Source organism: Polypterus senegalus, chromosome 17 (genome assembly GCF_016835505.1).
Source record: "Polypterus senegalus isolate Bchr_013 chromosome 17, ASM1683550v1, whole genome shotgun sequence".
NCBI classification, from domain to species: domain Eukaryota; kingdom Metazoa; phylum Chordata; class Cladistia; order Polypteriformes; family Polypteridae; genus Polypterus; species Polypterus senegalus.
Window position 1 is genome coordinate 72430624 of NC_053170.1, and position 17615 is coordinate 72448238.

Genomic DNA, 17615 nt, shown 5'->3' on the forward strand with positions numbered 1-17615 from the left:
CAAAAAATAGGCGTAATGCCACGAAAAGTGCACGCAGGCACTTCAGTTCAAAGCATTGGTAAGAGAATGCAGTCACAAGTACGCTGCAGAGCTACAGCGCATCTTTATGTGAAAACAGCATTCTCAGATGGGGGGTAGGGAAGGATCCTGAACACGACTGAGACTGAGAATGAAAAGTGAATAAAAAAAAAACCTAACCTTTACAAGTATCATAAATTACATTGGCTGTTACACACTGAAATCAAATGCGTGTTTTATTCTAAAATAGTAAGAATAAGAGCAGTTTACTTCTCAAAACTGAACCATGTGGGATCGAACTCATGACCTTTTGGATACTAGTCAGTTGCTGATACCATTATGCTATCGTGTAGTAAGTATGTGTAAATGTGGCATGCTAAGGTGGCTTTTTTTGCAGTTATATTTTTGAATAAAAGCATACTTGTTCTATTATATGTGTACCTTTTTTGGAAGTGTTTGATATTTGGACTTCAGGCTTCATACATTATATAGTTTATGCTTACATTTTGTTATTTACTACTACAATATGAAAAACGTTTCTGTTTTAAAAATGTGTTTACACGGATTACTGTAGAAACGGAACACACGTGAAATGCGTGTATTCCAAATAATGATCTATTCTTTCCACTCTAAAACTCCACTTCACTCCCAGATAATCAATCAAGGCATGAGCTGGGAGAAGTTTGTGCACGTTCTAAGTCGGTGGGGGGATGGAATAGCCGGCTGCTTGCAGCCTGATTTTTATCAGCACATTTAGATGACAAAAGACGCTGGTGGAGAGCTGTGAACGATTTTAAGAAGCGATTTAAGGTGGGACGGAATTACGAGTTTTTTCGTAGGCTCTGGTAATTCTAGTGTTAATGACTTGTACAGATATGGAATGCAAAAAATGTAAATTAAAAGAAGGCAATTTAAAAATATTTTGGTGCTATAGCCTGAGACTTTGAAAGTCATCTATCATATATATATATATATATATATATATATATATTATATATTTATATATATATATTATATATATATATATATATATATAATTATATATATATATATATATATATATATATATATATATATATTATATATATTATTTATATTTATATATATAATATATATTATTTATATTTATATATATATATATATCTATATCTATATATCTATATAAATATAAATAAATCAAGTCACAGATCATCAATAAGCAGTCTAAGTCAAGTCATTATTTTAATTCTTATCAACCAAGGCACGAGTCAGAAAAGTTAACACTAGAGTCCAACTCAAGTTAAATCATTGAACTTGGCTAGAGGTATACTGATGGTTTTGGAACACTTTAATTTTTTTATTTTTTTTTTAACCAATTTTTATTGCTATGTCTTTTTGTTTTGTTTGTTGCTGGCAAAAAAGAGCAATGGGGATAAACAATGGTAAATTTTAAACATGAGATATAGTATTCATTTTTATTTTGACAGTATACCTTTTTAATGTTTTGAAACAAACATATCAGCCATGGTGCTTAATTGCCCCAGTTATCAAGTGTGACTTGCCCTAATCCCTTTTGGTAGGAAAGAAACTGGCTCAGATAAGTTACCAGCACTTTTTTCTTTTCTTGGATATGGATTAAAAAAAAAAGGATAGATTACCGGCAACATCTATTGTAGTAGAGGTTACTGGAGCAAAAGTAGGAATAGTAAGCTTGTCTATATAGAGCTAAACTTGCAATAACCAAACAGTTTATGACAGCAGTTATTCTTCATTCTTTTTTTTTTTCTATTTATATTTTGTTTTCTATTTATATTAAATATATTGTATATGTGATATGGGTATATATATATATATATATATATATATATATATATATATATATATATATATATATATATAAAATTCACTAAAGCAAGACAACCATGAAAAGCACGCCGGAAGGGGCGTGGATTCACTAAGCCGCCGACAAGTGAGACACCTATGGCGCACGCAGGAAGGATCCACGCCCACCAACTCGGACGCGACGGCACCGAACTAATGGCGTCATTTATGTTCGTCTGTCGTAGAGGCCACCTGCAGTGCAGGTCAGGTTAATGTCATGTACCTCCGAGCTATGTTGACTATTCATAGAGGCATGTTTCTCGCGGAGGTGAATCGCCATATGCAGCATGTGAAACGGTTTGCGAGGGGTATCCCATGGGATCCTTAAAACAATCCTTTAAAACTGAGGTTAAAGCACAATGAAGGAATCAGCCATTAAGAACCAATAAGCCCTTTGCCTCTGTTTCATTACCGTCTCACCTGCTTCACCAATGCAGGCCCTGCAACAGTCGAGACGCTCTGTCAGCGGCTGACCTTCTCTGTGCCTGACCGGTTAACACAGAGGCAGCGCAAGAGAAAGCCGCGACAGAAACAGACAGAGGCACACACACAGGCAGCTGGTGGGCGGCTCTCTGTGAGTTTCTCTGTGAGCATTCTCGGTGTGTATGCTTCGAGAACGAGACTGGACGCGGCTTGCGACCGGGCACATGAGCAGGCAGTGTGTATGCTTCGAGTGCAAGGGTGGACGTGACAGGACCATCTAGGAAAAATCATGTCGCAGATGTGAATCGCTGTATGTAGCGTGTAGAACAGTTTACGAGGGGTGTCCCTGTGTCTTTCCAGAAGTGTTCAACCATCAATAAATAATTATGCGGCGTTTGTTATGCCGCGGGTTCACTATTGTGTTGTATTTTGCTCTCCAGAGTTCCATCTTTTCATTCACTTACTGTTGTATTCTCACACTAACCTGTTTTAGACAACTGTGTCTTTCCAGAAGTGTTTACCATTCAATAAATAATTACGCATGAGATTGAGCGTGTGTCTAGGCGTGGGTAAGCTGTTGAACCCCATTCGGGCTGCAAACCGTGGAATTGCCACTAAGTGCGACTCATACGCTCCCACTGTTTTCGTCCCTACCCTTTGTACACACCCCCCTCATACACGTTGACTGTTATAGAGGCATGTTTCTTGCGGAGGTGAATCGCCATATGCAGCGTGTAAAACTGTTTGCTAAGGGTATCCCATGGGATCATAAAAAAAAACCTTTACAACTGAGGTTAAAACACAATGAAGTGAGCAGTCTTTAAAAAATAAGTTTTCGGTTACGACGCACGACCGCGTGCATCATAGCAAACTGTTTTACACGCTACATACAGCAATTCACATCCACGACAAACGTGTCGTCTTAGAAGCTCCTGCACTTTGTACTCGCCCCCCTCCCACCTTGCCCACATAAGCGGGCAGTGCGTACTGAACGAGCGCCGTTCAACCCCGTCCTTCGCTTTGGAAGGAGAAGGTGCGACGGCGCTCCTCCAGTTTTCAGTCACGGACAATTGTATGTTGGTTCGTAGCGTGCATTGTTGCAATGTTACTTTTCTTGGTGGTTTATTAAATTACGGATTTTTCAAATGTTTATTTTTTCCTCTGTGCTTAAAAATCACTTAAAAAGCGGCCTGATTATGCGGCGGTTGGCTAGTAATTCTTAATTTTATGCAGTTTGTGGCTGTAAGTGTCAGTATTTCGCAGTAGGATAAGAATTTGTCAAAAATGTGAATTTAGATTTTTAAAGTAACACTGTTGTTTTTTTTTTTGTACAGATTACACAGACAGAAGTGCAGCCAGGACAACAGCAATTTAACCAGTTTACAGACGGACAAGTAAGTGCATCCTTATTTTGCTTTTTTTAGTTAAGCTGTGAAATTTGGTTCATTTTAGATTAACTCATTTACTTGAAATATGCTGCTACTTCATACCTCCAGAGTCAAATCCAGATATGGAAGCTTGCCTGTATGGGGTCTGCACATTTTTCTTCCAATATCTTAACACCTGCATATTAAATGACCTTTCTAAATTTGCCAGTCAGAGTAAATATATGGGGGAGAGTTCATAACTATGCCCTCTGGTAAACTAGCAGCCTGTATGGACTGGGGTCCTGAAGTAATGCACAGAATTAGGCATTGACCAAAAAGTGTTAGAACTTTTTACAGAATTCTCCCTTTGCATTGATGACAACTTTACATACTGTTGCTGCCATTTTGTCAGCCAGTTTCATGAAATAAACACCTGGGGCCTCATGTATAAACGGTGTGCACGCACAAAAATGTTGGGTAAGAACGTTTCCACATTCAAATCACATTGTATAAAACCCAAACTTGGCGTAAAGCCACGCACATTTTCACAGTAGCTCATAACCTGTCGTACGCAAGTTCTGAGCTTGGTTTTGCAGACTGGCAGCAGTCAGTGTCAAAGCAGTGCTACTGTTCCTATGTGGTTGCAATTTCTTTTTTAGATCCACATCCCTGACGCAGCTTTATAAATGAAACACTGAAATTAACCGCATATTGTTTAATGTTTAATATTAGTTTAATGCATCTGATTGTAATTAACCTGTAACAATGGTCCACAGAATGGTCAAACTATTCCAAATACAGTGGAACCTCGGGTCATGACTATAATTCGTTCCAAAACTCGTCGTAACCCAATTTGGTCGTGACCTGAAGTAATTTCCCCCCATAGGATTGTATATAAATACAATTAATCCGTTCCATACCGTACGGACTGTATGTAAATATATTTTCTTTAAAGATTTTTAAGCGCAAAAATAATTATACCATAGAATGCATGGTGTAATAGTAAACTAAATGTTAAAACATTGAATAACACTGAGACAAACACCCAGGCTCCCTACCCAGCAGCTCTCTCTCTCTCTCTGCTTCTTACCTGCTCACTTACGCGTTGTACATGAGGCCCCTGGAATGCTTTGTCAACTGTGTTTGTCATGTTGAAAAACAAGCCACACAAATCCGATGGGATGACATTTCTATGGAGAATGCTGTGGTAGCCATGCTGGTTAAGTGTATCTTACATTTTTAATAAATAAACTAGAAAAGCGCCCCCACAATCACACCTCCTTCTCTATGGTTCAAGGGTGGAGCCATGCCTGTAGACTTCTTCTGTTCACTTTTTGTGGGTTCCACAAAGTCAATGCAGTTGCAACCAAGAGTATCGAACTTGGACTCATCAGACCAAAGGACAGATTTCAGCTGGACCAATGCCCACAGCCTGTGTTTCGCTGTCCAATAGAGGTCTCGTCTTATTATTTACTCCTTCGGTAGTGGTTTCTTTGCAGCAGTTCTACCACTTCTCTGAACAGTTGATGTTGTCTACTGCCTGAACTACTTGAAATATTTATCAGATATACAGTATAATCTGAGATGTGGCTATTAGCACTTTTTAAGACTTATGCTGTATCTCTAATAAACTTCACCTCTGTAGCAGAGGTCACTCTTACATGCCCTTTTCTATGGCAGACCTCATTAGAGCTTGTTTCATCATAGTGTTTTGATGATTTTTGTCACTGTCTCGAAAATTTTTCAGATTAACTTGCCATCATTTCTTAAAGTAATTCTCTTTCCAAAGTTGAGCCATTCCTGCTGTTTTCTGGAACCACAGCAAGAAAAATGTGTTTCTATCCAATAGGTCTGTTTCTGTGCATATGCTGCCTTGTCACAGCATAACTCATTGGCCTAAAAGCATTAAAAAGATTCAATAAAGTAACTTTTAAAGATGCTCATATAGTAATTATGATGGCCTAATGATTATGGTTGAGTGTTTTCGGGCAGCACAGTGGCGCAGTGGTAGCGCTGCTCCCTCGCATTAAGGAGACCTAGGTTCGCTTCCCGTGTCCTCCCTGCGTGGAGTTTGCATGTTCTCCCTGTGTCTGCGTGGGTTTCCTCCCACAGTCCAAAGACATGCAGGCTAGGTGGACTGGCAATTATAAATTGGCCCTAGTGTGTGCTTGGTGTGTGGGTGTGTTTGTGTGTGTGTCCTGCGGTGGGTTGGCACCCTGCCCGGGGATTGGTTCCTGCCTTGTGCCCTGTGTTGGCTGGGGTTGGCTCCAGCAGACCCCCGTGACCCTGTGTTTGGATTCAGCGGGTTGGAAAATGGATGGATGAATGGATTTTCCAACTCTAAATTTCAACAAAGTTAAAAATTAAAAGTTTTTTGCATTACACTATATTGTTTATGTATTGCTATCAAATTATGTTTGGAACAATTTTCATATTTAAGCCTAGGCCTTTTTATCCATGCATCTTTAATACCACAGAAAACACATTTGTTAAGATGTGCCCAAACATTTCACTGTACTTCAATTCTTCTCTGTATTTTTGCATTAATCACTTAAATAATGTAATTGTTTTGTCCTGAATTATATGTATTGTTTGTCATTTAGGATGGTGGTTCTGTGGCTCAAATTTAGTGTAAAACTGTCACCATTATGTCTTCAGCAGCTCTATCAGATTCAGCAAGTAACTATGCCAGCTGGACAAGATCTCACACAGCCAATGTTCATCCAGTCAACAAACCAGACTACAGATGGCAGTGCTTCACAAGTGACAACAGAATGAGCTAGGTCATTGTTTGGGGTTAGCCTTTTTTAAAGTGAACTATCCTGTAAGAAGAACCTGAAAGTATTTTGCAATAATAATGCTGACCCAGAGTCTAAGCTCCTTCACTGAACCATGCTGTTACTCTTCTTTAAGATGCCTGCAATAACCTCCCAACACACTACGCTGTGATGTGTTAAGTACAACTAATGGGATGTAATCCTTAATAGCAGCTGTACAATTTGTTTTAATTTGTTGACCACTTAATTTATAGGTCTTTATTATGGAGATTGTGAGATTTTTGTCATGTGAATTGCCTCTGAGTACTTAAAGGCATTTAAATTGGTCCAGTTATTAATATTTTGTTTTGTTTGTTGCAGTCAGTCTAAAAATCTTATTTGATCAGTTTTATGATGAGCGTTACTTAATAAATAGCTTGTTTTGGCTGTTACAAAATGTTTTGTCCATGTCACCCTGTTAGCCCCGTCCTCCAGACAATGACTCCACTTAAGTTTTGTCAAACTGCACCTTCTATCCATGGAATGGAATCTTTTAAGAATGTTTTCTACTTCAAGCAATCACATACCAAGGTTCAAAAATAAAATGACACTGTTATACAGAGGACTTGATTCTTTATTTTTATATATATATATATATATATATATAAATATATATATATATATATATATATATATATATATATATATATATATATATATAAAACACGCACGTACATACATTTTTTTATCATGCTGATTTGTTTTGGTATACCTAAATTACGTTTTCATGTATGCAGTATATACTTCAGTATATACCCTTAAGGCTGTTAATACATACTGATTCACCCATCTGTATTTTCTTTCCAGTTTTTTGACAGTTGTATAGATGTGGTGTTTTACTAAATGTTGTTTTGTACCATTGTTGTGGGGAGGACTTCAACTCCATACTGCCATTTTCAAACTTTCCGGGGTTCTCTGGACAATACCTACAAGATCCAAAATGAATATGCACTTTAAAAAAGAAAAAATCCCCAAGTTAAATTTTGTCATATGCTTCTTCTGATATTTCTAATTATATGACATTTTTATTTTTTATTCAGTTAATTTTATACATTTTACATTAATTTTGCCATGCTTTAATTGTATGTCAGCAATGCCTTTCCCTTAAGTTGTTTTTCTTGTACTTTGAATTTCAAGGTGCTATTCTTACCTTCCCACGTTTCAGTAGGATTAAATATTATGTTGTATATAACATAAAATTGTTTAGAAACATCTGGAGCAGACTGTTTCCGGTTGCTCAGTATGTGCTGTCTTCAAGGGACGTGTGTGTTTTTATTTTTATATATATATATAATAGTGTGAATTTTGTTCTCCTGGATTTTTTTTTTTTTTTTAATTTTTTTGTTTTTTTTAGCATGTAATTGAACTGGAACCACGACCTAAAATAAACTTTTTTTTCCTTTGTTTTGGCAGTGATGCCTAAGTTTATTTGTTATTCGTGTTATCCATTTTACTGAATATTAAATATATGTGAGGCTGGGAAGTAATAGAGTGTGTTGAAATTGTAAAATATTGCATATAATACTGCCCTATTAAATGAATAGTGAATAATAAAATGAACTGATTTTGCACACTTCAGATATATAATTGTATGCCATATATTTGATGATCATTTCATCACATGACTGACTGCAATAATTATGACTTTTTTTTTAGTACCATTTATTCTTTAATATTTCCTGGCTTTGCAGATTAAAGCCCTTTGCTGGTTTGATCATCAATATTTATGTAAACCACAAGGTGGCAGCATCCACATTACATGCACTTCTCCGTGTAGTTGTATGACTGTTCTTCCAAAAAATTGCATCAAAACTTTATCCTATGGTAGTGATGTCTCTGAATCACTTACTTCCAATGACTTCCTCAGCATTACAAAACATTTATCAAACCAGTTGTATTTAAATTGTTGAACTTGAAAGCAGACTATGTGGTGTAGTGGTTAAGGCTTTGGACTTCAACCTCTGAAGTTGTGGGTCCAAATCTCCCTACTGGCACATTCTGTGGCCATGAGTAATTCACTTGACCTGGCTGTGTTCAAATTGGATAACCAAAAGGAATGTAACCATTTGTATCATAAATGTTGCAAGTTGCCTTGGATAAAAGTGTCAGCCAAATAAATGAATGAAATGAATGGAAAGGAGAATTTTCTTCTAGTTTGATCAGCTTTACGGACCTTAGCTGGCACTACAGTTTATTTTTGGTATTCTGTAGAAAACCTATCATTGTCTTCCCTGAAGTGTGTTTTTTTTTTATATATAATTACCTGGAGTTTAAAATCTGCCTACACTCAAATTTTATTGTTTAAACTGATAAATTATGTCTATTTTTAATTTGAAAATCCCTTCAAACCTAGCATTAATTTACCTGAAAGTTACTTTTGGTGTTTCAGTATGAGTCTTCAACAGAGGCCAACAGTACACAGTATGATTACCTTAATCGTATGTTTTATTTTTGCTAGATATCCTTTTCCCACAGATCTGGTTGACTACACATTTGAAAAAACTATTAACCCATTGTTTAGTTGAGTTGGGAACAGTGGCTTAAACAGCGACACATTTATTTTCTTTCTACAGTTTTGTCCGGCTTTTTCTCATTTTTCACTATTTAGCAGTGTTGTGCAAATGGTTGTTTCCTGCCAAGTACCTGATTTTCCTAGGGTAGACTCTGTCCATCATAAACCTTAACTGCATTTAGAGGAATTTGGAAATGGAAGGCAGGAATAATTGTCTTTCTCATTATTGGAATTGCCTAATACTTGATTTTTAATCAGACAGGAAAATGTGACATGTCTGTGACTTACTTTATTTACAGTGAACTATTTTAGAGTTCTGGTCATGGGTAATCCTTTGTAAGCACAGTGGTTGAAGGTCATTTTCACATCTGGTTTGCTGCTTTTGTAATCTTGAACAAATTAGGATTTGTTTTCTCATTGTAGAGGTGTATCTGTTGTATTGAATTCCCTATAACTAGTCCTTTTTTAGACAGACATCTTCATACATTTAAAAAGTTATCAAGTTAGTGTACTGTTTCCATGAGTTTTGATAATTAAGATACTAACGTAAGCATGAATTTGACAGTGCAAGATGCATTTCTAACTTTATCTGTGTCTATCCTGAGCAAAGGCTGATAGTTCTGGATCCACACTGTTTACACATCCCAGCATTGGAACATTAGAACAGTTATGGTAAGAAATGGCCAACTTAAGCTTGTACATTCATTCCGTGTGTCAGGGTTCATTACGTGATGAAAAACCTTGAAACATTTTTGCAGAATCAGCCCTTGACAAATTTCCAGCTTTGTCCCCATATTCTTGTTACAGAAATTTTAAAGGAACAGCTGGGATCTACTGTACTGTTTCCCTTCATAATTTTGAACACTTCAATCACATTACCTGTTAATTTTTGTTTGCTTAACTTGAAATGATTGTGCCCTTTTAGTTTCTCCATATCTCTCATAGCCCATTCCTCTTGACTTTTCTAGTACTGTTGTCTAAACCCCCCCCCCAAAATATGGAAGCCAAAGCTGTACATAATACAGTGCATTATATAACTTAAGCATAACCTCCCTTGGCTTACACACACATCTTATTTAGCTTTCTTGATTGCGTTTGTAATCTATTTGGATGCGGACAGTGACAAGTCCACTATGACTCCCAGGTCCTTCTCATAAAGTCTGTTTTAATTGGAATACTTTACATTTATTTAACTGTATGTGGCAGATTAAAATTAATGTATTTACCCAGCCTGTATTCTGTTCTAGTGCATCTAATTTATCTGATACTATTAACCATCCCTTAAAAGTTTTTGCAGATTGCTTTTCAATTTGTTAGATTGCATTCTGTGTTCACAGTTGCGTAGTTACTTTATTGAATTTATTTCCCAGAAGTAAAGAAAAGGCATGGCAAAAAGAGCAGCAAGTAAGAGTATATACTTATATATTTGTGAAATCTCTGCAATGTGTGTTTTGTTCTGGGAGATTGAGGTTTGTTGAGGAGTAATTAAACACATTTACCATCTTAGATGGAACAAATGCTACTACATCAGACTTAACTGAATTTAAAGGGTTAAATACAAGTGGTAAGATTTCTGTAGAAGATGAAAGTTTGAAAGGTAGTCCAAGAGGTGCATGGTGGGATGATAAAAAAGCCAGCATCAGAATGTGCAGATTGTAACCATAGGGTAAGCAGCACAGACTGGTAGTTTTAAGCACAAAGTAATTTCTGGGCAGTTTTAGCAGAATCTCAGCATGGAAGGGTGTGAACCCAAGAGGAAAGAAGAGCAAGAAACATTTCACCTAACAATTATATTGCTTTCCTCATGTGTTTTTTTCCAACTAACAAAAAAAAGTAATAATGTTTAATAGAGAATGAAAAGAGTAAAAAATGTTTATAATACAAGCTGATGGTGATCAATGCTATACAATGGCAAATAATACACAAAAATGTCCATGGAAGAAGAAAAGCTAACATTACTGCTGTCCGATAATCCACATGTGAGTTATCCAGCCAGCCTGTTTGGCTAGTAATGCTTATACTATATCGTTATCTTTGTCTTCAAACCTGCCTAAAAGTGAATGTCTGAAATGCTCTGGGTGTTAAATGTATGGATAACTTGTTTATCACAAGTTGTGGGTAACTTTTTTCAGGAAGTTTTTCCTCATGACAGCGAGGTCATAGAGTGACATATATTGTGCTTGGATGTCCTTCCAAAGGTAAACCTTATACTTTTCACTTGTGCTGGTTGGTACTGGAAAAGTCACTAAAAGTCCTGGAATTTGAATGAACCCTGAATTCACATGGAATTGTGGTTTTGAACTGACAACAGAACTCTTGACCAATGGAAAAAGTGGAAGAGGTACATCTTCAATTATGGAAATGTATTTTGTGTTTCGAGAAGTATTTCCTGTGTTTTGCAAGTTGTGAGCAGACACCTGGATAATCGACTTGTGGATTATATGATCTGATTAGCATAAGATTATACCCCTAAGATGTTTTTTGCATATTTTGCTGATGTACTGCATTAGTCATCATTGGCTTGTGTTGTATCATATGTTTTTATCTTCATGAAAACCTGAGATTAAAATTTTTATCTTTGGTAACGTACAACAGTGAAGGGGGGATGTTAAGATTTCAATCTTAAAGAAAGTGTGGAGTAATTGCATTGGTCCCCCTTCTGACTTTGCCCAAATGAAGGCAGATGTCATTATATCTGAAACCCTTAATTGAATCCAGACTACTGCACCAGGTCAGTCTGCCTTTTTAAAGTTAACATGCTAGTAACCACTAAAGTTTGTACCACTCCTTGGTACTCTTTTCCCAACCCAGGATGGCATGATTACACTACCAGAAAGATTGGTAAAGAAAAAAGAAAAACAATATGAATAAATGATCTGCACCATAAATGAAGAACACTACCTTACTATCCTCACAAGTACAGAGCACACCAACAAAAGCTGAAATAAAGTTAGTATTGTGAACAAATCGGCCATTTACATCAATCCCAAGCTGCAGTACTCTCCTCACTTTGATGGATTACTAGACGGGATACACGAATGATAGAAAATGAATACACAAATAACAATAATCATAAAAGATTAACTAAGAATGAGAAAAATTATCCTTTAAATCTACATAAGTGTTTTTTTTTTTTTTGTTTTTTTTTTTATGACTGTTGTTGCAAGGCTTACACCAAGTACTGCCTCAATACTGAAAAACTTCTCATGTGGGTATGTCAGGCCCTCTCCCCTGTTCCCCATAAAAATTAAAATTATACTGTTTCATTGCCCAGACCTCCTGCCTTCCAAAAATGAACCTGAGATCACCTGCATTTTCCTGTAGGGAGCGTTGTTTTCCCCGTGATATCCATGACTTCCTCTCTCCTCCCCTCCCTTGTGCACCTTCTCTTTTTTAGGTATGCTCAGCGGCTCCCCTTTTAGCTTTTGTTGGTGCTTTCTTTCCAGGTAGTTCATAGGTTTCTAATTTCTGTACAGATTCTTGACTGTAATGATGAAAAGGTGTAGCCTGACAATGACACCAAACACACATGACAGCTGTTACAAATTTATTTTTGTTTATTATTTTGAATTACTCTGTCAACATTGTTGGTCCTCTTTCTGACCCTTCAGTCTCTACATAGTGTGTTTGCTCTCGTTATGAAGCAATTTAAGAATCTGTGGTATCACAAGTCTATGAGTGAGACTGGGGTTGAAGTTACATAATAATAGATTACTGTGCACTAAATTGCCTGGCCTGTATGGTAGCCATCTGAGCTAATTCTGCTAAGGATGGAGACTAAAGTGACTGTGCTGGTTGATGCCTAAAAATAGCAGGACATCGGGGCAGCATGTGACTGCCATACCTCTCAGGAACCACAACATCTGCGAACAGTGGGCACCTTAATAACAGCAGTTTCACAAGTGTGTTTGCTAAAATGGTGGTCTGATATTCTAACAGACATAATCCTGTTTTGTTAGTTAACAGTTGACTCATTGATGGAGCACTTCTTGGCTGCCTGCTTCCTCTCGGCGGGCCTGCGTCTGGAAGCGGGGCATTACTGCCACTGAATCAACAGCATTCAAGTTACTCAAACGTCATACAGTAAGTGGTTGGGTGTCTACGGTGAGAGAGAGTTGACTTTGCTTGTTTTTCCCCTTGCCAAGGCCCACGTTTTTCCATCCATAAAAGCTATGTGACCTGATCCCAGCTGGCAGACTTGCAGTTATTTATTTTATTTATTTATTTTTTTATTAAATAAGTTTGGTGTTTACTTCTGTCCTTAATGCCAGTAAGTCAGTCTGTTGTGTGCAAGAACGCAATAGTCTAACCTTAACAAATCTGTTCTGTAATATGTAGATTTGTATACATAGGTTCAAATAACAGACTACATTAACACCATTATTTTCTGCAAAGCTCTTAAAATATTTCCTGCATTGAGAGGTGAAACAAAGTGGCACTTTTTATTGGCTAACTGACTAGATTACAATGTGCAAGCTTTGAAGGCAGCTCGGGCCTTTCTTCAGGCAAGATGTAATCATGTTAACAGGTAGGCTTTGATTGTTGCTATTAAGACTGGGCACACAACTCGCTGTTTTTGATCACAAATTCACAATCCCCTGTATTTTGATTAAGTTCATCATATAAGAGAAACCATGCAGTGCACAGAATTGTAGGATAGGCCACACACACACACACTTTGTCACCACAGATGTTGCTGCTGCAATGGTGTAATTGCCAGCCATTTAAAGTGGCCAAGTGACGGAGGCTCTGTAATTTGTAATGTGTCAGCCCATCAAGTAATACATTTCTTAAGAAGGTTTGCATCTCCTCAACCCTGGAATCGGTCAGGGTCACTGGAAAGTGGATGAATGGACAGTATGGTGTGTGTTTAATATTTGCTTCTCAATCCTGTTCAGGAAGCAGTGTTGGTTGCCATTTACTTGTAATTCTAACTAATTTTTTAAGCCTCAATAAACATGTTATACTAAAATGGCATTTACTTTTACAAATGCATCATTTTAATCATTCATTTACATCACTGAATGATTCTGAAAATGTTATTTTGCTAAATGAAAAGCACACACAAGTAAGACAGATAAGGAAATGGAAAAATTTTACTTCATAATAGTAATACAACACAGTTGTTGCATTAGATCTCCACCCAGAGCCTGCCACGCTCAGGGTTGTCAAGTGCTGCAGTAGGTGGCAAAGGCCACACAAAGTATTGCCAGCAACCGGCTGCCATCTGTTCAGGATGTGTACAACACACACTGGCTTAGAAGGGTATGCCACATCATTAGAGACCTCCTCCATCCTGCATGGTCGCTTTTCTCCCTCCTCTGTTCTAGCAGACAGTACACAAGATTCCATGACAGGGATTCAGCTCATTAGCTGTTCATACTGACTTAGTGTTTCTTTTTTATATTTTTATATACTAGGGGGCTCTGCCCCTTGCTCGCTTCGCTCACCAACCCCTGGGCGGGCACTACACACTAGCCACTTCACGGCTCTGTCGTTTGCATATGGGGAAGCGAATGTACAATTCAAACAGATTATTTTCATGGGAATTGTTACTTATGCATCATCTTTCGGCTTTTCCCCTCGGGTGTTACCACAGCGGATCATCTGTTACTTATGCATAGTAGAACTAAATATTTTACATTACAATGAGTAATTAACCATAGTAAAATGTATCCTATCACTCATACATAAATTACGCAATAACATTACGATACATTCTTCTTTCATCAGTAATTCAGCCGGTGGAAGACCGGATGGTGTTAATGGTTGTAGTTATTTTATTGGATATTGTAAATTGATGTTCTCATCTTCCGCACCCTCACCACCAACTGTTTCAGCATAGTCTATTGATACGCATGTAACCAATTTGCTGTGTAACCGATCGACTATTTTCACGTTAATTTGTTTGACTTCATCGTTTCTTGGTGCTAGGGTTCTCCGTGTACTCATTTCTTCTGTTGATAACAATATGTCTTCTTTAATTGGGAACTGAAGTGAGGAAATCGTAAAAATGTATAAGAGCTGAGAGCGCAGGAACTTTGTCCGACCAAAAGCATTTACACGAATGAGAGGCGAGGGGACCATGAGCATGGGCCGTTAACCGGAAATGGCTGAGATGAGGGCAGGACTTGAAAAAAATCTCTTGACAATAGTCTTGTCTCAAGATTTTCTTTTATTATCTATCTATCTATCTATCTATGTATGTATGTGTGTATATGTATGTTATGACATTTTATTTATTATTTAATGTTTACGTTCATTGTCGTTTATTGGTATTTTACTACTGTGGTAGACATGCAAGGAATGTGTAGTGATTGTGTGGATTTACAGTATTTTTATTTGTTAATTATGAAGTATCTTTTATAATATCCTATCCTATAAATATCCTTTTCCATTTTTGGATGTGTATATTTAAGTTATTTTGTAATGTTTAATATTTTCCTTGTTTCATTTTGTGTCATTTATTTTTTTTTTCTTATTTCTTGACAAGATGACTTTTTTTCCACCCTTCCCAATCACATGGCTACCGTGATCTATGCCAGACTTCAAGTATAAAGTATGGCGCTGTACGGTATTAGTCGATATTGTACAGTGAATATTTTCTGCAATAAAAAACCTTCCTAATATTTGTTAGTTTTCTTTTTGAGTAGGCTAGTATTACGTTTGTCTTTTTCGTGACTTCGACCCTGTTTTTTTCCTCACTCACTCTTGAATTTGCTCTCGCCCTTTGGTTTTGACATTGTGATTGTTATGCCTTTCTTCTTTTGACCTCACGCCCCCAGCCACGTCTTCAGCCATTCATTTCATATCCTGGATATTAACCACATAATTTTTAACATATAAAGCATTAAATGGCCAAGGTCCGGCTTACTTGTCTGAACTTATCATGACTTACAAAACTGAGCGCACATTAAGATCTCAAGATGCCGGTCTGGTTTTGATTCCAAGGATTAATAAAATAACAGTGGGAGGTCGAGCTTTTAGTTACAGGGCCCCTAAACTGTGGAATGGTCTTCCTGCTTCCATAAGAGATGCCCCTTCAGTCTCAGCCTTTAAATCTCGGCTGAAGACTCACTACTTCAGTTCAGCATATCCTGACTAGAGCTGCTGATTAACTGTACACACTGCATGTTTTTTGTTAGTCATTAGCACTAAAACATAAGTAACATGATAGTTATAATTTGTTACTAACCCTCACCTATTCTGTTCTCAGTACTCAAATGTGGCAATTGGTGCCACGGCCCACCTGCTAAGTTGTTTGCCTGCCTGTGGTAAAGGCATCCCTGATGGAGGATCACAGGAATCATGGGACAAAGGAGTCCTTTCATCGGATTGGCTGGCTGAGCAACTTTTCAGCCGTGAAATGGCCAAATGGGGAGGCAGCTTGATGGATGAGGTCTCCAGGACTCTAAAAATATCCAAATCTTGTTATGTGATATCATCTACTGTTAAATTCTGCTCCGTACTTCTAAAATTTTAATTTTTATGCTGTATTGAGGATTGTTCTGTTCTGTGTATTGTATTGTATTGACCCCCTTCTTTTGACACCCACTGCACGCCCAACCTACCAGGAAAGGGGACTCTCTTTGAACTGCCTTTCCCAAGGTTTCTTCCATTTTTCCCTACGAGGTTTTTTTGGGAGTTTTTCCTTGTTTTCTCAGAGAGTCAAGGCTGGGGTGCTGTCAAGAGGCAGGGCCTGTTAAAGCCCATTGTGGCACTTCCTGTGTGATTTTGGGCTATACAAAAATAAACTGTATTGTATTGTATAATATTATCAGGCACTTCTCACAACAGAATGTCATTGTACAAGTGTGGTACCACTGATTCGCTGATTTGGCTGACACCTTTATCTCAGGTGACGTAAAATTTCATGTATTTCTTATGTTTTTCCAAGTTCAAGCAAAGGCAAATGAAGAGAACCCTTGCTTATGGTTACACAGTATTATTAATGGAATTTGATCCTAGTCTAAAGTCATAATTCCTACTACACATCCTACAGATATGGTGTTGAATTGCACACCCAGTTATTGTTTGTGTGAATTTTTCATTACCTTTGTCCCTGTGTTGAGTGGGCTTTCCTCCTGTTGTTCTTGTCTTCCTCAAGCAACCCCCAAAGATTTGCCTGTTAGGTGATTTGGTGATTGTGAATTTTCCCAATGTGTGAGTTAGGCTCCGTGAAGCATGTCCAGGGCTGTTTTCTGTCTTGTGCCCAATGCTGCTGTGGATTGCCTACAGAACGCACAACCCTAAATTGGGTTAAGTAGGTATAACAATGTTATGTACAACTAACAATAAATTTAAACTTGAGTGTTTAAAGAGTAGCAGTGAAACCAGCATTATTTCAATATCTGTGTGCTCATCTATTCGTTTAAAAGGGAATAAGAAACCTCCATTTTGCAGAACTAATCTGTGTTTCTGGCCAGGTGCTGTATTTCTATTTTCACACAGATGGCACATCACAAACCTTTGCAGTTAAAAAAAAAAGCATTGTCTTTGTCATTCCAACAGATGGTGCATTACAGGAATTAACAGTACAAATCCTATACCAAATGGCATACAACACAGCCATATGCATTCCGTTTGTCATTCCAGCAGATGACGCATCAATGCATTGTA

At 37.4% G+C, this 17615-nt stretch overlaps 1 protein-coding gene across 6 annotated transcripts in view; it reads left to right on the top strand.

The window, feature by feature from the left end:
* Positions 1–7046, top strand: part of nfyc (nuclear transcription factor Y, gamma) — a 112804-nt gene extending 105758 nt beyond the window's left edge. For 5 of the 6 annotated variants that reach the window (XM_039739433.1, XM_039739437.1, XM_039739434.1 and 2 more), the window contains exons 9-10: positions 3636–3695; positions 6327–7046. In XM_039739433.1, the coding sequence (XP_039595367.1) occupies positions 3636–3695; positions 6327–6446 (180 nt within the window). In that variant the 3' untranslated portion in view covers positions 6447–7046. The remainder of the gene's footprint in view (positions 1–3635; positions 3696–6326) is intronic. The other variant, XM_039739438.1, reaches the window with a different exon arrangement.
* Positions 7047–17615: the final 10569 nt, after the last annotated feature.